This window comes from Ambystoma mexicanum, chromosome 3q, assembly GCF_040938575.1.
Source record: "Ambystoma mexicanum isolate Mex_15411 chromosome 3q, UKY_AmexF1_1, whole genome shotgun sequence".
Lineage (NCBI taxonomy): Eukaryota > Metazoa > Chordata > Amphibia > Caudata > Ambystomatidae > Ambystoma > Ambystoma mexicanum.
Window position 1 is genome coordinate 793,063,842 of NC_090926.1, and position 21,590 is coordinate 793,085,431.

A 21,590-nucleotide genomic window follows, 5' to 3' on the forward strand; every position below is an offset into this window, starting at 1 on the left:
GCTCTTGAGCATCTGTTCAGCTGTGTAACGAGGGACCACTTAGTTAATGGACAGCAAAGGTTGAATACAAATATGACAGTTGTATTCTCAAGTGCTGGCACATGCACTGCCAGAACAAGCAAGTATTCGGACATTTATTTTTCAATGCAGCATCTCAGTGGTGCCCAACACACTTCATATTCATCCCCATCAAATGTAGACAGTGTCAAAGGAATGATGATGATTTTAACTTAGTTGGGGCTGGCCAAGAGCTCTGTTCCTTCCTCTAGACTGGAAAAAACAACCTGCAAAAAAATTATGAATTCAAATCATAAATACATTCTTTCTTACCAACTCCTTCTCCCGTCTCTTCCAGCGGAGTTGGGCATTGGCGGCAGCCATGGCCTCCGTCACAAATGTTGTGGTCATGTAACTACATGGAGAGAGGAAAGGACAAGGTTCGAATGGAAATGTACTAGGGCCAATGACGTGGTACAGTTTTCACTAGACCCTCTAAGAATGATGAAGTGAGAGAAAGGGCAGCAACATAACATTGCACATAAGCAGGACACGTCACACCAGAGGATGAGGATGTGCAGCTGTAAATCTCAGCACTTAATTTCAGTGAGATGCTAACCATCCATCCCCACATGCTCACCTCTCAAACCAGAATTCAAGGCGAGAACATGGTTTCAGCAGGGACAGTCAGTATTCATGAAAAAAAGTTACGGAGTAGCAGGGGAGCACAGAGAACAATGGTGAACATTCAGAAAATCAATTAAGAACCATGAGGATACTAATGCAGGGAGAGGGATCTAACATTTGAGAAGAGAATACAAGAAAGCCAAATTAGAAAAAAAAAGTAGATAAGGAAAGTGTGCCATGGCTTGAAGGGAGTTTGCGCAAAGAAATAGCAGGTGGGAGGGGAGTAGTTTCTTACCTGTAACTCCATTTCTCCAGCGTTGGTATCTTTCATGGATCCACATGCTGTGAATATTTCCCATCGTCTGGCTCGGAAACCTTGGTAACTTTAATACAGCTGTTTTCCTATGAAAAACATTGCCACCGAGTGTCCTATCGACGCCTTTATGGGTGCTTTAAGCTGCACCAATAGGAAGTCCAGTATAAATAGCCCCACCCGCGTGGCTTCCTTCAGATTTTAACCTCTCCTACATTGAGGAAACCTGAAACGTAGGTTTGCCTAAAGGGGCAGCCGGAGGGAGCATGTGAATCCATAAAAGATACCAATGCTGGAGAAATGGATCAGCATTGGATCTTTCAGTGATTTACATGCTGTGAATAGACTACATAGCAGTACAAGAACCTGGAGGTGCAGAACAAGCAAGCATTAACCCCTGCCCCAGGCAACCTGAACCAACCATAGAAAAACATCAATTTTCAGTTATGACCGAAAACCTAAGTAAAACCAAACCCCCGGAAGCTGTAGTGCCAACCTTATTGGAATAGGCGCCGGAGGACCGCATGCCCCACCTGCACATCCTCTGCATGTTGTTGACCCAGACAGTGTCTGGTGAAGGTGTGCGGCACCGCCCATGTCGCTGCTTTGCAAATCTCACTGAGCGGTATGCCCACCCAGAGCACCGCCGACGACGCCGCGGACCTTGTAGAATGCGCCCTGGGAGTGAACCGCAAAGGCTTGCCGGCTTTCTCGTGGCCGAAGGAAATCGCAGATGATACCCAACGGTAAAGTCCTTGCTTCAAACTTGCCTTTCCCCTGTTGGAGGGGCCGAAAGCCACAAATAGTTGCCTTGATGTCCGGAAGGACTGAGTCCTGTCGAGATAAAATTTCAAAGCCCTCTTGACATCCAAGGAATGCAGCGCTTTCTCCGCTAGAGTGGTACCCTTTGGAAAAAAGGTGGGCAAGGCTATTGTAGTGTTCTTGTGAAACTCTGACTGAGGATTCGTAGACAGGAGAACCTTGTCGTGCATGAAACGGAGATATGGCGGGCCGATGACCAGAGCCTGAAGTTCGGAAACCGGCCTGGCAGACGTAATGGCCACTAGAAAGAGACCTTCCACATGAGAAACATCAACGTCATTGTGGACATTGGCTCAAACAGGGGTTTCATGAGGGCCGAGAGTACCACATTGAGACTCCAGACAGGTGAAAAGTTCTTTTGGGGGGGGGGGGGGGAAGACGTCTGTAAACGTTTAATCAATCTGTTGCTGAACAGAGGTGTAGAGTTGCGCTGCCTCGTGAACCTGAAGATGGCAGCCAAGTGGACCTTGATCAAAGACAACCCCGGACCCCCCTTCGCCAATAGCAGAAGATACGGCAGGAGTTGCAGCGGCGAAACCAAATGGTTGCAAGTTCGGCTGTTTCGAGCACGAGGCACAGAATCTTTTCCACTTTCGAACTTAAGACACGTTGGTAGATGGCACCCTTGCGGCTGCCAAGAAGCAGAGACAGTCCAGCGGAATCTATAGGTGTCCAAGTTCAGAGTGGTCAGGAGCCACGCTGCAAGGCTGAGGGATCCTGGGTCATGATGCTACACCTTTCCTCTGTCCTGCGACAGATCCGGCTCCGACCCCAGATAAACACAGTCGTCCACTGCTAGGTGAAGAAGGTCCGAGAACCAGAACGGGGCCAACAGGATGACCTTGCACGGAACCATGTGTACATCTGGATCGTTTTCCGGATCAGAGAAAATGGAAGGAACGCGTACGCGAACAGGCCCATCCATGAGAATGAGAACGCGCCCCCCTTCGAGTCCGGATGAGCCACCCTGCTGGCAAAGAGAGGGCACTGCTTTTTTTCTGGACTGACAAATAAGTCCAGAGGGGTATTCCCCCATTTCTTGAATATCCACGCCACCTGAGTGTCCTTCAGCTGACATTCATGTATCTGAGCGGTTTCTCTGTTGAGAGCACCCGCCTGAACATTTTGAACCCCTGGCAAATAGTAAGCCACGAGCCGAACCTTGTGTGCAAGGGCCCAGTGCCAGACCACTTGAGCCTCCCGTGACAGGGGCTGTGAATGCGTGCCTCCCTGTTTGCGCAAATAAAACATTGTGGTGGTGTTGTCTGTCAGAATCTGTACCACGGAGCCCTGAATGAGGGGCAAAAAAGACTTCAGTACCCAGTGCACTACCTTCAACTCCAGAATGTTGATGTGCAATGAAGCCTCCTGGAGGGCCCACAGGCCTTGCACCCGAAACTGGTCGAAGTGCGCCCCCCAACCCACCTGGGAAGCGTCCGTCACGATCATGTACTGAAAATCTGGTTCTACCAGGGACATACCCCTCACTATGTTGTCGGAGCGAGTCCACCACTGCAGGGCGTCTGCCAGAGCCCGGGAGGTGAGAAGCTTGTCAGACCAGGAACCGAGGACGTGTGATCATCTGGAGGCGAGAAACTCCTGCACTGGCCGCATGAAAAGCCGACAATTCGGGATGAGTGGGATGCAGGACGCCATGGTGCTGAGAAGAGACATGTATACGCGGACTGTGATTGATGATCCCGGCCCAAAGGAGCCTGCCATGGAAAACAGTTTCTCTATTCTTTCGACCGATGGATTCACCAGATGGAGCTGTGTATGAAACTATGCTCCTAGAAAAACAAAGTCCATGGAGGGCGTCAGACAAGATTTGCCGAAGTTGACCGCAAAGCCCAGACGCTGTAACAGGAGCATAGCTACTTGGAGAGACTGACTTCCGCTGACGACTCGCCCCCCTGACCAACCAGTCTTCCAGGTACGGATAAACATGGTGTCCCTCCCTGCGGGGGTAAGCCACCACCAGAGCCAGGCACTTGGTGAACGTTATGGGTGCCGACTTGAGGCCAAAGGGGCGAACCCGAAATTGGTAATTCTCATCGGTGACCACGAACCATAGAAACGTGCGATGTTTGGGGTGTATTGGGATGTGAAAATAAGCATCTTCGTGGTCTGACGCCGCCAAAAATTCCCCCAGCTGTACCGTTCGTATGACGTCTTGCAACGTTAGCATCCTGAACTTTTGGTGTTTCACATTTTTGTTCAGTGGCCGCAAGTCCAGAATGGGGCGCCATTTTCCATTCTGTTTTTGATGACAAAAATACGGGAGTAGGTTCCTTTTATGCTCTACGACGCCGGGACCTTCTCTATAGCCCCCTTCTGCAACATCAGACGCACCTCCTGCCACAAGACCTGTAGATGCGGCTGTGATACCTTCACCGGTGGAATAGAGAGTTGTGGACGCAGGAACTCCAACAAGTGGCCGTATTGGACTCCATCCAGCACCCATCAGTCTGTTGTAATCAAACGTCACTCGTCGACAAGATGCGTCACTCTCCCTCCAAGTTGACTGCCCATATGGCAGTCCTTGTTGCGGCTTGGACTGCCGGCCTGATTAGCGGAGGACAGACCCCTCTTTGGCCGACTTTGATAGTCCTTGTTCCGCTGAGCTGACTGGAAAGATCGTCGGAAACCCTGGGAGGAATAGCTGGAGCGACCGTAGTCCTGTCGAGAGATCCTGAAAACCTGCCGTTCCCGGAGGTTCACCGAAACGGGCGAAACGAACGCCCACCCTGCCGAGTCGCCAGGGACCTTGCTGTATCAGATCTCCTACATGTTTTTCAGTGCCTCGTCAATCTTCTCCCCAAACAGCTGCTCTCCCTCGCAAGGCATGCCCATCACCTTGTGCTGCACCTCAGGTTAAAAATCTGTACAGCGCAGCCAGGCCACCCGCCTGAGGACAACCCCATTATGAATCTTTTTAAGCCCGGATTCTGCCAGGTCCACAGCAATATTAATGCCATGGCTGGAGGCTTCCTCCCCCTCATGAACCAGAAGCATCGCCTCCTTCCATTGTTGCTCAGGCAGATGGTCCAGCAGCATAGCCAATCTGTGCCACATCTTTGTCGCAGCGCGCCATGATCGCCAACGAGTTGGCCACCTCGACTGTCGTTAGCCCCCACTGCCAGCACCTTCTTGCCAAAAGCATCCAGCTTACGGCCCTCATTGTCCGGGGGAGTAGCACACTTGTGCTGGCTATGCGCTTTCCTACTGGCAGCCGCTGACACCACCGACTCCAGAATGGGCTTCGACGTGAGGCACATTGTCGTTGATTCTGGCCCCTTGAACTTTCTCTAAGGAGCCCTTGACAGCAGGCTCCGTGAACAGAGAGCGAATCGGGCAAAGCCCTTCCGACCACACGTGGTTCAAGATGGGGATAGAGAAGACCGCCTTACGCCGCTTCCCCATATGATCAAACAAAAAAAAAAAAACAGTCTTTCCTCTCCTCTTGCAGAGTGAGGCCAAACTCATGGCAAGCCTTTGCCATCATGGCATGAAAGGCTTCCACATCATCCGGCGGAGAAAGCTGCGCCGGGCTGCTCAGGTGGGGGAATCCACCTCTGGGTCCGTATCCCAGGCATCCGCCTGCCTGGGCGACGACGAGACAATCGAGAGCATGTCTTGTGGAATGCTACTGGGTTCAGATTCCACCAGCTCCCCTTCTTCCTGATCCCTACGAGGAGGGGTGAACCCCCCTAGGCGATGGTACAGGAGGCCAACCCAGGGGAGACTTTTGTGGTTGACACTGGTGAGGGGCACCCAAAACATCCTTCTGCAGGGAACGGCTGGCAAATCCTGCCAAAAGGGCCCCACCGGGACTTGGGCTACCGGGAGCCAGACATCCAACTGTCCCAGGAGCGACTGCACCATAGTCAGCACTTGCATTAAGAGCAAGGAGTGCAGATTGACCAACAAATACTGAGGCGGGACAGCCCCCAGGCTGCCCAAAGTCGATGGAACCGCCGGCTGCAGGGCCAACACAAAGGTTTGAGAAACTGATGACCCTCCTCCTCTGGACTCGAGGCAAAGTCGTAGGTTGAGGGGTCTTGCTGGAGCATCTCCATCGGGAGCAAAGGCGCAAAGCCGGTCCCAGACTGCCATGGCACTCCCCCATGAAGGCAAAGGACCTCCATCGGCCACCAGCTGAGCGGAGGACTTCAGTAGTTCCATTCCGGTTGAAGCGGCCGTCAACGAGGCAGTCGTTGACATCGTGGTTGTCAGCAAGGACATAGACAGGGTCGTCGCCAGCATGGTCGACTAAAGAGATTGCAGGCAGCAAAGCGGTCGTCGATAGGGGGGGGGGGGACCTTCGTGGGCCCAGCCGGTGGCCTGGCTATCGCCGGCGAACAGCGCCACTTGGACGCGGAGCTGGAGTGGTGTCTGGAAGAATCATGGCCGGAAGATGAATGATGCCGGTCCTTCGAAGACGACTTCTTAGTCGACGAGGACGACGAATGCGATCATGACTTATCCTTGTCCGATGCTGAGGACGTGCGCGATAGTTCCACCGAGTTACGGTCTTTGAGCTTCTTCTGGGAGAACCCATGACAAATGTCACAGTTCTCCACGGAGTGATTGGGGTTACAGGCAGTACAGACAGTCCGCATGGCCGTCCCCTTCATAAATGTTCTTGAGGCTGCAGGCCTCACACAGCCGAAATAACAACTGCTTCGGGCCCACAGATGACATGATGGGGCCTGGAAGCACACTAACAGCGAAGGCTGCGTAGAAAAGACGAAGAGCAAATTCTCAAGAGAGAACACGAGGTGATCCCAACAGTTTGGAGACGGTTGAAATCTGAAGGGAAGCCTCTGGGGTGGCGCCATTTATACTGGATGTCCTATTGGTGCAGCCTAAAGCACCCATAAAGATGTCGATAGGACACGCAGTGTAGACGTTTTCCATAGGAAAACCGCTATATTAAAGTTACTGAGGTTTCCCAGCCTGACGACAGGAAATATTCACAGAATGTGAATCTGTAAAAGATCCAATGCTGGAGAAACAAGCAGAGAAGTAAGAACACAGAGGGGTTGCAAGAGGGAGGAGGCAGGCAATGGAAATCCAAGAAAGGGCAGTAGAATGAAAAGAGGTGGAGCACAGAAATCATAGAAAAGGGTCTCAGAGGAGTCTCAGGATAGGATGTAGATAAGGGCATAAACAAGAAGATTCACAAGAGGGAAGGAGGCAGAGCAAAATAAGAGCAGCTGGCATGGAGGAGCAAAGAGGAGAAGAGAGCTACAGGAGGGGCAGAATGAGAGAAGTAGGCAAAGAAAAATAGAAGAGCAGCACGAGTATAAAAACACAGAAGGGATAATGAAAAAAGGGAAGCAGATGGGGAAGAGGCAGAGAAACGAAAGACAGACCCTCAGACAGCACATTTACCTCATGAATCCCAGCAGCATGATGAGAATGAGGCTCACAAGCCAACCAGCCATGGCGAAGGCCTTTGGCATCGTAAGGGCACCTGTTCCCACGATCAGGTTGAACATGTACACAAGGCCAACCTAGAATTAGAAGAGTGAAACCCAGATTAAGAATTATAAAAACAAACTCAAAGGGAGAAATCTCCATTAAGAGAACACTTGGCTCATTCATTTCAGAAGGAAATCTACATAAATTTAAAATGAGCATGTGCTGGACAGCAAACAGAGAGGAAATAGTTGGTATATTGCAGATGCTGCGCATAGAGAAAATGGGTAGACTAACCACTCAAAAGGAAAGAGGACACGATTGTAATCTAGACTTAGTTCATCACGCATACTGAGTACTGTAATTTGGAAACTAATAATGCCAATGGCAAAGTACATTTTCAGAAGGTACAGTACCAGAGTAAGCATAAACCATTCACAGAAAATACAAAATGGTCACTCCCAACTCCAAGACCAATTAATGAATGATTGACAGAACCTTATCTTGGAAAGATGTTTGAAAGTGTGAATGTTCCTGTTCAATCAAAATGCTCTAGTTTGGCTATTCAATCACCATAACACTTACTGCTTTCAAAGTGATGTTATTTAAAGGGAGAAGGTAAAAGGGAGGTTCAATACATAACCAATCATATGGCCCTGGATTTCAAAATAATCTAAACTGAGTTTAGAGGAGAACACAATCACATCTAACGGCACATTTCCTACTGAAAACGTAATAAATGGTGTCTTTGTAGCACCTAAATAGACAGAGGGCTCAAGACTCCGACACTTTGAATATTCAGGTGTCAAATGTTCATGGTAGTCTGCAAGATCAATATAAAAGGCTATAAATAACCTTCTTATTACAGTCTAGCAGTGACAACTCACCTGTTATAAGCAGATGACATCCACATTGTTCATGTAATAACTTATTACAGCTGGCTCGCAAAACCAATACAGCCAGCACAAAGCAGAGTGCCATCTACCATTGAAGTACTGAATCAAAGCTGCACTTACCTTTCCAGATTCCTTTCATTTGAAGCAACTTTGATGAAATTTAATACCCATTAACTGATAAGGAGCCATTCAAGAACGTATGTTTATTTTCTGCAATGCTCGAGCATAGCCCAGGACAGCAACATCTGCATGCATATCACTTACTTTAACCACAAAATGCCTTACGTGGGTTGTATTTAACCTTTTTTGCAATCCATCACAACAAGCTGTAATCTGACCGTCACAAAGGAATAGGAACCCCCCTCTCAGCCTGAGTTGTGCAGTCTAAGACAGTGGAAGCCAGAACCCATCCTACCCCCAGAGAGGGACGGTGGCAGTTGAGGGGACCCAAATTCCTGTCCCCTACCCAAGTGCCTGTTTTTATGACCTGTACCAACTTGCATCACCCCAAACCTCTGAGAAGATCACCCCCAGGTTAGCCATCCACTAGCGCTTCACACTAGATGTTTCCGGTCATCCAAGTCCCAGATACAGCTGGGTGAAAGCCAGTGAATGAAGGACGGATAACCTATGCACCTGCCAGGCACACCACATACTGGTCCCCAGCACTGGGCACATGGCTCACTAACAACTGCGCCAAACTCAACAAAACCATCAAACTTATTTTGTACCTACCATAAAGATTGCCGAAATACGACCCCAACACAAACTGAGACACTCAGCAGCACAGGCCACTATTGTTACAGTGTGGCACCAATGATTTTAACACCTACTGGTAGAGGAAGATAGAACCAGTTTGGCTTAGGGCCAGCAATCCAACGGGAGGACAAGGGGCAATAGAAAATAGGAAGCCGTGGCATGTTCGGGTGCGGTCAGAGGAGGAGCTGGCAGACTAAGACCATCAGGAGGAAGGATGGTGGACTGGAGTGTGGATGCGATTTAGAGAAAAGGGCAGGTATTAGTTGGTGAGAGCAAGTGGTACTTGTCTCGTTCGTGTGCATGCAAGGTGTGTGAGTGTGTTAGAGAGAGAATGTAGAGTGTGAGCGAAAAAGTGTGAGATTGTGTATTGATTTTAGAGGCTCAACAAAATCTCCGGGTTCAATGCTGATCTGATGCCTAGGTTGATATACTCTGGGGATGGCAAAATAAATGTACACTCTAAATCTGACAAAGGGATACTAGCAGGTTACCCCTATAGGAAGAAGCAATACCCAGGATAGCCTTCTCCAATCCAAAGGGCCTTTTCAGTTGACTGTATTCTCTTCATAGGGCTCCAGCAACATTCCAGAGACTAATGGGCCACGTTTTGGACCCATGTCAATCATTTGTTGGAGCAGGTGTGGTATTGGTTCGCGAGAGCGCATGCAAGGCAAGTGAGCATTAGACGAAGTGTAGATGATGATTGGAAAATGTTGTGAGAGTGAAAGGAGATTGAGAAGGTGAGGTGAAGTGGTAGTAGGAGTGTGGAAGAGAGCAGTAGTGTGGAGTAGAGAGACGTAGTGTCGAGTAGAGAGCAGTAGTGTGGTGGGGCAGTGGCAGGAAAGAGAATAGGAGGTGATATCACAGGGTCAGAGCAAGTTCTAGATGTAGAGACACATTGGTGGGAAAGAGGAGGAAGCAGTAGGAAGAAGCAGGAGGTGGGTAGTTGGATGGAGGAGAAAAGCAAGAGGAGGGTAGCAGAAACAGGGAGAGGAGCATCAGGGTTTGAGAGGAAGGAGAGAATTGGGACAGAGTGTCTGAAAGGTACAGACTTATAAGTTATTCAGCCCCAACAATGTTTATAGTGCAGGACCAGCTTAGAAAGTGCAGGAGAAAAGCTTTAATAGAGAAGGAGATTAACTTTAGGCTCTAGACCGACAGCTAGTAGAGGACAGACAGCAGGGGTTAATGAGCTCTATATTTTAACCCGGCACCAAAGACGTCTGGGCTAGGGTGGAAAGAACAAGTTACTTTCTTACCTGGTAACGTTCTTTCGATGGGATGGTCCGACGACGTATTCCATATCTATGACAGTAATCACCACAGCTGTGCTGCTTCGGAAACTTTTTCGGCGTCTGCGTCCTGCGTCGATGACGTCGATGCGCCGCCGTCGAGGACCTCCTCCGACGTCCGACGTCATCCGATGTGATAAGTAGGACGCACGACGCCAGTAGCCTCAGTTGTAGTTTTTTCCCCCAGAACGTGTGACAATAGTCAACTGCCAGTCCGACACAAAGCCTTGCGGAACGTAAGCTGCAAACGCAACAGAAATTCTGCAGCGGGGAAGGCAGGGCGGGAGCGATATGGAATACGTCGTCGGACCATCCCATCGAAAGAACGTTACCAGGTAAGAAAGTAACTTGTTCTTCGAGGGGATTGGGTCCTCCGACGTATTCCATATCTATGACAGACTCCCAAAGCAGTACCAAATCAAGGAGGAGGGAAAGAATTTAGAAACAAAATTTAGAATAGCCAATCAAATAGCAGAGCAAAGGACCGCCTTGCCAAAGGCCAGATCCTGCCCTCTGATGGAATCGAGGGAATAATGCCGCACAAATGTATGCACTGAAGCCCAGGTGGCAGCATCACAGATGTTGCGAATAGGAACACCCCTCTGCAGGGCAGTAGATGCAGCCAAGCCCCTGGTAGAATGGGCCCGCAAGCCAGCCGGAGGGTCCTTGCCCGCCAAGCGGTAACACTCCGAGATGGCCAAAATAATCCAGCGGGACAAAGTCTGTTTCGTCACAGCTTGCCCCAAGCGCTTACCAGCGTAACCAATAAAGAGTTGATCGTCCACTCTGACCCGGGACATGCGAGAAACATAAAAGCTCAAAGCTCTCCTAGGATCAAGCCTATGGAGCCTCTCCTCTTCCTTACCAGGATGCGGAGGAGGATAGAATGCCGGAAGAACAATCTTCTGGGCCAAATGAAATTCCGTCACTACCTTCGGAAGAAAAGAAGGACGAACTCGAAGGACAACCCTGTCCTTGTGAAATACAGTGAAGGGTGGCTTAACAGAAAGTGCCTGTAACTCACTCACTCTGCGAGCGGAAGTAACCGCAACTAAAAACACAGTTTTCAAAGTCAACAGCCTCAAAGGGCAAGAATGTAACGGCTCAAACGGAGCACCCATAAGAAACCTAAGAACAAGGTTCAAATCCCAACCGGGCACCAGGAAAGGCGACGGAGGGAACACATTAGTGAGCCCTTTCAGAAACTGTGAAATTAAAGGGATTTTAAAGTAAGAACATTCTTCAGATGAGCGCTTAAAGATGGACAGCGCCGCCAGGTAACCCTTAACGGTACCCACTTGCAAGCCCCTGTGGGCCAAAGAAAGCAAAAAGGACAGAACCATGGGGATGTCACATGCAAAAGGATCCACATTCTGAACTCTGCACCAGTCGCAGAACTTACGCCAACGGCAACGGTACAGAGACTTAGTTGCGGGCCTTCGGGCCGAAAGCAACACCTCCATCACGTCTTCAGGGAGGTCCCAATCCTTAAACCTCAACCTTTCAGAAGCCAAGCGTGAAGGTTGAGGGATCCGACCTCTGGATGGAGAACCTGACCCCCCTCCCGTGAGAGCAGATCGTCTCGGTAGGGAAGACGACGTGGAGGGCAGATGGACAAGTCGAGAAGGTCAGGGTACCACGTCCTCCGAGCCCACGCCGGAGCAATGAGGATCATCCGGGAACCGAACTTCCGTAACCTCCGCAGCACTTGCGGGATGACGGGGACCGGAGGAAACGCGTACAGCAGCGGGAACGACCACTCCACCACGAACGCGTCTCCTAAGGCTCCTTTTGGAGGAAATTCCCGCGAGCAAAACCTTTCGCACTTCCGGTTGACACTGGAGGCAAAGAGATCCACTTGAGGGGTCCCCCAAAGGGCGAAGATCTCCAGGAGAATCTCCTGAGCCAACTCCCACTCGTGAGAGATCGTGCTCTGCCTGCTCAGAGCGTCCGCCGTCACGTTCTCGACTCCGGCCAGATGAACTGCCGAGATCGAAACTTCCTGCTGGATGGCCCAGAACTCGAGCTGCATCGCCTCCCTGCACAGAGGAAGTGACCCTGCCCCCCCCTTTTTGTTGAGGTAGTGCATGGCCACCGTGTTGTCCGTCAGGATCAGGACACTCTTCCCTCGCACAGTCGGCAGAAAAGCCTTCAGGGCTAGCCTGACGGCCCTCAGCTCCAACAGATTGATATGGAGTCTGGACTCCGACGGAGACCAACGACCGCTGACTGTCAGCCCGTTGGCATGAGCTCCCCATCCCGTGAGGGATGCATCCGACACGATCGTCACCTCCGGCCAGGGAAGCCAAAACGGAGCCCCCTTCATCAAGTTGCCTTCGACGGCCCACCACAGAAGGTCCCGGGCGACCGAGGGCGGCACCTGAATCGGGTCCGACATCCTGCCGGAGGACTGCGACCATTGCATCTTGAGTGCCCACTGCAAAGATCTCATTCGCAGGCGAGCCTCTGGCACCAGAAGAATGCAGGATGCCATGAGGCCGAGCAACCTCAAGAACTCGAACGCTGGGAGCGTCTGGGCATGCTGAAACTTGCGCACCATCTGCTGAATGTGAATAGCCCTCACCTGGGGAGGAAAACACTGCCCCAGGGAAGTGTCGAGCACTGCTCCGATGTACTGGAGCCTCTGCGTTGGCGTCAAATGGGACTTCTTTAAATTGAGGGAGAAGCCCAGCCTGTGAAGGGAGTGGCAGGCGACGGACAGATGATCCAGGACCTGCTCGGGAGAGCTCCCCCTGATCAACCAATCGTCCAGGTAGGGGTAGACGTGAATCCCCCCTTGCCTGAGATGCGCTGCCACCACCACCATGAGCTTGGTGAAAACCCTCGGGGCGGAGGTCAAACCGAACGGCAGGACCCGAAACTGAAAGTGCGAGTCGCCAACCGCGAACCTCAGGTACTTCTTGTGCTTGGGATGCTTGAGAGAGAGTAACCATCTTGAACTTGTCCTTCCTGAGGAGTTTGTTCAAACCGCGCAAGTCCATGATGGGTCTCAATCCCCCGTCTTTCTTGGAAATCAAAAAATAAGGGGAATACCATCCCTTGTTCCTCTCCGCTACAGGCACCAGTTCTATGGCGCCTTTCTCCAGCAGGGCTTGAATTTCCTGCGCAAGGAGCGGATCCGGACACTTCAAAGAGAGGTTCCCCGGTGGATTGTCGCGAGGCCTGTGCCGAAAGGGAAGACAGTAGCCGTGGGTTATGATCTCCAGAACCCACACATCCGAAGTAATGGCACGCCACTCTACAAGATGCTGCGCCAGCCTTCCCCCAACCGGCGAACCATGGGACAAGGCCTCATGACTGAGTAGGAGCGGCTGCGGCGTTACCTGAGGGCAAAGAGGCAACTGCCCGAGCGGCCTTGGCACCACGGGTACCCTGTCGTCCACCTCTGGTACCCCTGCGTTGGCCCCTTTGACTGCCAGCTCCTCTCGCTCTACCAAAGGACGAGTAATAGCGAAAGGAGCCACCCCTCCACTGCTGTCCCCTAGGACGAAAAGGCGGAGGTTGGCGAACTGCAGCGCCCAACGACTTCGCTGCAGCTTTTGAGGTCTGCAACCTCTCAAGGCTCTCGTCAGCCTTGCTGCCAAAAAGATGTTCACCATCAAAGGGCATGTTGAGGAGCCGGGACTGCACATCAGGAGCAAACCCCGACTTCCGCAACCACGCAAACCTGCGTATCACGGTGCTCGCCGCCATGGACCTACTGACGCATTCAGCTAAGTCCAAACCCGACTGAACGGACTCACACATGGCATCCTTACCATCCTGGACCAAAGCAAGGAAACCAACCCGTTCGTCCCCTTCGGGAATATGTTCAGCCGCTAACGCAACACAGTTCCACAGAGTGTGCGTGAAACGTGACAAGGCACAAATGGAGTTGGCCGCCTGAAGCGCCATACCACCAGAAGAAAACACCTTCTTCGCCCAGCCATCAAAACGTTTGTCGTCCCTATCAGGAGGGATGGTAGGGTACGACGCCTGCTTTGCCGGGGCCGTGGCCGCCTGCACCACCAAACTTTCCGGAGTGGGGTGCCTGGTCAAGTAGCAGGGGTCGCCACTGGCTGGACGGTATTTCCGCGACAAGGATCTGCCCACTGCCGGGAGACTCTCCGGAGCAGTCCAAGCCGCCGCCACCCTACGCTGTAAAGCCATATGGAATGGCAGAACCGGGTCAGATGGGGGACCAACATCAAGGATGTCCGTCAGATCATCCTGCACAAACTCCCCTGGGGGAGCAGACCATCCCAGATACTCAGACACCCTAGCCATAAGGCGCCGGTATGAGGAATCGGCATGGGAGCCAGGCTCAGGCCGACCAAATTCCACCTCCGGAGAGGTGTCCAGACCACTAGCATCATGCAGCGACTGCCTCAAATCGTCAAATTGACTATGGCCCGAGACAATGTCATCCGGCACCTGATCAGGAACCAGGCCAACCGAATCCTCATCCGCCTCCGAAATATAATCCAAGAGGTGGAAAGGCACCTGAGAGTGCCTGCTCTTAGCCAGAGCCTTCCTAGGGGGTACACCCGAGACACGGGGCACCTCCGACACGAAAGGCGTCGATGGCGTCGAGCGAATCGGCGCCGCCGTCGAGAAAACCGGCAACGGCGCCGAGAGGATCGGCGTCGACGTCGAGGAAATCGGCGTCGACGTCAGATGCAGCGCCTCCAATATCGGCGGCGTCGACACAGCCCTCGAAGCCGGAGCCCCGAGCGTGTCCCTCGACGACCTGAACGTCGACGGCTTCGACGACTTCCTCGGAGCCGGAGCCTCGAGAAAGCCTGTCGACGCCCTCGACGCCTCAGACGTCGATGTCTTCCTCGAAGACATCACAGGTGCACACGGTCTCGATCGCGTCGAGGACCGGGACCTGGAACGGGTACGGCGAGAACGAGCCTCCTTGTCCGAACGGGACCTCTCCCGTGACTCGTGCCGACCACTCTTGCGAGCGGCGTCTCTCGACCTCACACGGCCGACCCCACTCGGGGGCGCGGACGGTTGAGTACCCTGCGACTCAAGAATCGCCAACATTTTCTTCCCGAAGGAAGCCCATTCCTCCGGCGTCGCACGGCTGGTGGGATAACCGACGTGCCGGGCAGAGTCCTCGGAAGAGGACCTGGAAGGCGACCGGTGACGGCGCTTCCGAGAACGCCTCGAAGAGGCAGAGGAGTGGCGAGACCGACTCCTAGAAGAAGACCGACGAGACCTCCGACGATGACGCGGAGAGTCACCCCTCGAATCATCCGTCGAAAGCCCCGCCGACTTCGACTTCCGGGGCTTGGACACCCGACCTACCGACAATTTCTTCTTACGTTCGCGTAAGGCCTTGGAAGTGAGCGACAGGCAGTCGACACAGTCATCCGTGTCGTGGGCCTCCCCGAGGCACCAGAGGCAGGCGTCGTGCGAGTCAGTCACCGACATCTTGGACCCACACACCCCGCACTTCTTGAAGCCCGGACGCGGGGTTGAAGACGAAGTGGAAGACATCGCTGCGAAGGAATATTCACAAACGAACAGGCTCGAAGAACCAGAAAGAACAGAACTCCAAAGAGTCGAGGCTAGAACCGAGAAACACGAAGCAACACGTTCGCGGAAAAAACGGAACTGAGGCTACTGGCGTCGTGCGTCCTACTTATCACATCGGATGACGTCGGACGTCGGAGGAGGTCCTCGACGGCGGCGCATCGACGTCATCGACGCAGGACGCAGACGCCGAAAAAGTTTCCGAAGCAGCACAGCTGTGGTGATTACTGTCATAGATATGGAATACGTCGGAGGACCCAATCCCCTCGAAACACTTCAGCTACACAAGAGTGGGTGGGACCGCCCCAGCGTCCTGCTGGAAAACGCAATAAACATTACACCTTCTGTGGGAGTTTAAGCCTTCTGTAAAACAGAAGATTCGTTTTTTCTTCCAATACATTTTATACATTGATTCTTCGAATTAAATAAGAGCTCTTTCATTGGAGTAAGCAAGAGACCAAGTATTAAAATGAGATGGTGTGCTATTTTATGCGATTGCCCACAGTTATATAATGTTTTGACAAGGGGTTATATCTGAGGTGGGTGGGAGAAAAGTAAAGGCTCCCAGCAATGACCCATTGCACATTCAGTTAAGAGCCACGCACAAGCTCCAGAAGAGATCCAGTCACAGGTTGGATAACCAAAGGCCCAGGATGGGATTGTGCAGGGCAGACCACCAGCCCATTGAAGTAAACTGTTGCGGTCACAGGGCCCTCGTCCTTTTTACATGGACTTAAATAATAGCCTGGCACTTAAGGGGTTAAGAAGAACACAACCGAGAGAGCCTGCAAAGAAAAATAAAAAGGAGGCCCAGCTTCAGGAGGCCCAGCTTCAGGGTGGTTGCTAGAAGACCCAGGTAAACATCAATGATCCTGCAAGGAAAGCCCAGGAAGAAAGGGTGCAGCAGCCACCTTGAGTGTCGCTAGTGGGTCTGGCTAAATGCACATTCCAGACCAGACTGGTTCTGTTGGCAAGTTCCACGAGGTGGCAGGATCCTAACCACAGAATCCAAGACAAGGAGAAAATATTCAAGGAAGCAAATGAAGAGGAAGGCACAGCGCCGCAACAGAGAGGCTAGAGGTGGCGCTTTAAGGCCATCAAAGGCAGCTCAGGTTGACCAAAGAACTCAACACCTGCAGCAAGACAGTCCCACAATGAAGAGAAACTGTAGAGAGCAGTCTGCTTGGACTGGCTCAGGGGGAGAGGACTCATCATCAGGCACAAGAAGGTGCACACCTGTAGAGGACACGATGTGAGATGATGTAGTGGAGTAAGCTCGGGGGTTTGGGGGGGAGTTGGTGGGGGTGATGATTAGGTCATATTGTTGTACCTATGTTTGGTTGTTTATGTTGTTAAAAATCAATAAAAATTATTTTTAAAAAAAAACTGTAGGGAGTAGTGTCGGGAGATCCCGCAACATAACACTTAGTTTGGTTTAGTAACAGCAAGCCACTCCGCTATCAGCCAAACCGCTCACGGTCTTACCTCATGTTCAGTGAGGATTCAGGAGGCATCCAAGCTGCCGGCACAGCGTCCCTATAAACAGGAGGCTGGGAGGAAGGAAAGGAAGTTGTCCCAGCACAGAGTGACAGTGACTCAGCATGAGCATCACAGCCAGCACAACAGCCGCATCAAGCATAATCTTCAGAGTGGTCCAATCTCTGTTGTTCTTCCAATGTTAAGTTTCAACAAACCAATCTCTAGAATGGCAGGGGGTCTCCCTAGCTATGCACACAAATGAGAAGGGTGTTAGCCAAGCACACCAACCCACAGCAGTACAACCTTCAATGTTTTGCGGCAATCCAATCAGGATTGGGCAGCCAAAATCCCTTCACACGGTTACACCCACAAAGATGTGGATTGAGAGGTCTATGAGACACCCATCCAGCCTAAACCAGATAGCAGTAACACAACTGTGCTTTTGTGGACTCTGAAACAACCTGCATAGGCAGAATAGCCATTTTGCTAATTTCACGAGAGCCATGCAAACAAAGACCGACCACAAAACAATGGCTGGGCGAAGGATTTTTTTTAATGCATTGGTAGTCAAATTACTAAATAGGGGCAATAGGCTATAGTAAAATGGCTATAGGGTGGGGTAGCCCAATGTAAACCCACCCCCACTCTACTCTCAAACACACTATCTATATGGGGAAACTCAGCTCAAGAAGCAGAGGTTGCCATATAGACTACTTACGGCAGCACACCATAGAGCTGCAACGCCAGAGTGACTACAGCAGAATTCAAGCAGACAGAAAAAGAATTCTAGGATATCAAAATGTCAGCAAACGGTTTAGTGGACTAATTGGGTTAGAAAAAAGTAACCCCAAAAATCCTCCCATAATCCTGAAGTCCAAGTGCTTACACTCATATGAATTAATAGACCTATGCAATAGGGCAGTCTCTGAACCTCACCTGGTTTTGATCTGTGCCCTCAACCACTGCGATTTGACATGTTGCTTCCACCCAAGAGAATGATCACGCTGTTGAATACCTTGCGCAACATTAATCTCTTTCTCCTCCCCATTAGTCTTACTAATTTCCAGAATCATTTAGAGAGACAGTCCACCCATGGAATCATTCAACCCGATCCTTCCTCACAACTCCCTCTCCCGCATTCCCATTTTAACATCTGCCCCTCCCCACCCGCCCTTCCTGCAGGTCAAAATGTTAACCATTTTATCCAAAATGCAAGCAGTCTCTAAACATTGTCACGGTCAGATCTACTCACTCCATTCACCACAGTGTAATCAGTCTCAGACCCTCTTCTGCTCCACGCTCAAGGAAATAAACCACACTTCACTAGTTCTTTATTAGCCTGCCACTGATCAGCACCACAGCGAACGGAACATGAGACACCATGAACTAGTGGGAAGGGAGACATTCACACAGTACTTGCAAGATAGCGACCTTCATAAGCTTGGGTATGTACCCTGTAAGGGCTAGTTACTTCCGAGGGACGTCAGAATTTACCGTCTGATTGGTTCTCCGAGGCATAGGACTCCAATCCACCTCCCCGTTCCCATGCCCGCTGGCAAATGGGCATGCAAGCGTTGGTGGTATAGTGGTGAGCATAGCTGCCTTCCAAGCAGTTGACCCGGGTTCGATTCCCGGCCAACGCAGCACACATTTCTCGCGCCTTGAAACACTTGTGTATAGGCGTGTTACAAATGCCATATCATATCAATGTGAAACAATCGTGGTGTTGTGTGTATGAATTGGGCCAAGTTTCCCCTGTTCGCGTCAGCAACTGTGAGACAGGTTCCCCTTATGCTGTCTCTGTAACTCTGGTCTGCTGTAGACAAACAACTGGAGTTCAGCTTCCCCCCCTCCCTTAGCTGTAGTGCACAGGACATATGTATGGTGCAGGCCTTCAGGACGAAGGCCAACCTGAAGACCATTGTAATATGCGTTTACCTGTGGTTTCCTTCCCTTATGCCAGTACCTATGGGTACCATCATCATGCCGTTGTACACGAAGTATCCCTCTCCAGGTGAGGCAGACAGACACAGACACAACATTATTACAATGAATTATTGTGGTAATTTACATTGCTGTCATTAAAAAAAAATATGGGTTTTTATGTGGGGGGGGGGGGGGGGGGCGGGTGTTCTTTGAACCTATGCCGGTTAATGGGTCTGATCATTTGGCAATTTTCTGCTTGGATCTCCAAGCACACAATTCTGCCTATAGTTGTATACTCAAAAGCACCCGCAACATGTCTCATTTACTGAATCACTGAGACATGCTCTTCATGATGGATTCAAAAACATTACCACCCAAGCCAGATAGTAGTGTTCCGCCCGGATGGTTGACAGAATTCAAAACCTGTAGTATAAAAGATAAACAAAGTGGGAGGGGTAAAAGATATTGACAATCTTCCAAATGACCAGCGACAAACCTCTTTGGTAATCACATGGATGAGGGATGCTTACAAATTTGGAGGTTGTTGCCAATATGCATGAAACCTCAATTAGCCTGCACACTGTCAACGTTGACAAATCGTGTATGGCGTGAGACAGCATTTCCTTCCGAGGCCTGGAATGACTGATTTAAAACTTCATGAGGGAGCCTTTTCATGGCGATTGCCAAGAAAAATGTATAGCTCCGACATAGATGCATTCAGAATATTGACAAGGTGAAAATGTAATGAATAGTAAAAACTAGCAACCACTCAATACTTCTTTTTCCCTACTCCTCCTTGATGAAGATCTTCCACAGGCTAAGCACCTCTGCTCACGCTCAGCAGACACCAGGGAACACATGACCTGCCCACCTTCATTTACAAGTGCCTGAATTAAGTTTATAAACACCAAGCCTACAGCAGCTGGTAGGCTGCCAACAGTGGGCATCATGCAACTTCCCTCATTGGTGTTCACATGTGACTACTCACATCCCTCCAATACAGTGTTAGAGAACCCCATCATGCCCAACCCCCTTTCCCCACAACCCTTTCCCTACTTAACTCTTTACCATGATTGTTGGCTTTTCTCACTTTCTTACAGTTATCGTAAATCTTATGCTTACATTACAACTTTGTGTCTACTTTTGCTCCTTTAACTATTTTACCATTTCGACCTTTAGCAGGCTCACTTTAGAGTCACACTATTGCAGGTAACCCCGCCCACCTTGGCTCCGCCCCGCGCATAGCCCATCAGTCCTTTTCTATCGCCAGGTCAGAGACCTATTAGCAATAACAGAGGAACCTTATTAGAGGGGACGGCGGGCGGGCGTATGGAGGAAAGGGACTATGGACTAGAAGTAAGGTGGTCACTACGGTGAGTAACCTGGTTATACTCCTACGTCCCGTCCCCTTTCCTCCATACTTATGGGAGATTCCAAGCACTCCTAAATGGAACTACGGGTGGATGGAAATACCCCTTATTGAAAAAGGTTCTTCAGCACAGCCTGACCACAGCTCTCGAGCTCATGTCAAGACAATAATGCTTACAAAAAGCGGATGGAGAGGCCCAAGTAGGTGCCCTAGCGATGGACTCCCAGGGGACATATTTCTGAAAAGCAACCGCAGCTGCCTTACCCTGCACCAGGTGTGCATGAATACCTTTAGGAGGTTTCAGCCCTTGGACGGTGAAAAACTCTAATGCAGGCGGCGATCCACCGAGAAATAGTCGCCTTAGACGCCTGCTTACCCTGAGGGTTACCGAAAGTCACAAAAAGTTGAGAAGAACTCCTAAGCTCTGAAGTCCTGTCAAGGTAGAACTTAAGAGCCCGTCTGACATCAAGACAGTGCAGAACCCTTTCCGCCTCCGAGGTACGGTTCAGAAAAAGACCGTCAGGGAGATCGACTGATTCAGATGGAATTCAGTTACCACCTTCGGTAGAAAGGCAGGGTTTGTCCGTAGGACTACCTTGTCCTTGTGAAAGACCAAGAAGGGATGCTCCACTAATAAGGCCTGGAGCTCACTCGCCCGCCTCGCTGACGTAACAGCGACCAGAGAGGACACTTTCCAGGATAGATACTTGAGGTCCACCGTGGCTATTGGTTCAAAAGGCTTATTGCACAGCGCCGTCAGGACTACATTTAGGTCCCACGGCGGGTGCAGACTACGAACTGGAGGGTAGAGGCGTGCCGAGCCTGCAAAATGCCGCTTAACCACTGGGTTACTCAGAGAATAGGAACATTGGTCTGTAGAAAAATAAGCATAGACCGCTGGAAGGTAAGTTCTGCATGACAGAACGTGAACACCCGACTCTGCTAGGGAGGACACGAAGGACAGTACAGTGCCAATCGTAGCCACCCTTGGGTCCAACTGCTTTTCCAAACACCAATGACAGAACCTGAGCCATTTACTCCTGTATGGGGATCTGGTCGAGGGTTTCCTGGCTGCCTGGATAATAAGCATGTTATCCGTAGTTAAGATGCTCTAAAGACCTGAACTCAGGCACCATGCCGCC

The 21,590-nt window shown here is 50.9% G+C and overlaps 1 protein-coding gene and 1 non-coding gene across 2 annotated transcripts in view; one reads left to right on the forward strand and one right to left on the reverse strand.

Annotated features, from left to right (window-relative positions):
• The window catches only part of TMEM104 (transmembrane protein 104), a 529,892-nt gene that overhangs the window by 317,708 nt on the left and 190,594 nt on the right, over positions 1 to 21,590 (reverse strand). Inside the window, exons 3-4 of the mRNA XM_069654861.1 lie at positions 7,157 to 7,278; positions 331 to 412 (exon numbers count right to left, since the gene is read on the reverse strand). Of these exons, the coding sequence (XP_069510962.1) occupies positions 331 to 412; positions 7,157 to 7,278 (204 nt within the window). The remainder of the gene's footprint in view (positions 1 to 330; positions 413 to 7,156; positions 7,279 to 21,590) is intronic.
• Positions 18,725 to 18,796, forward strand: TRNAG-UCC (transfer RNA glycine (anticodon UCC)). The gene has a single exon. It is a non-coding gene; the product is annotated as a tRNA-Gly (tRNA).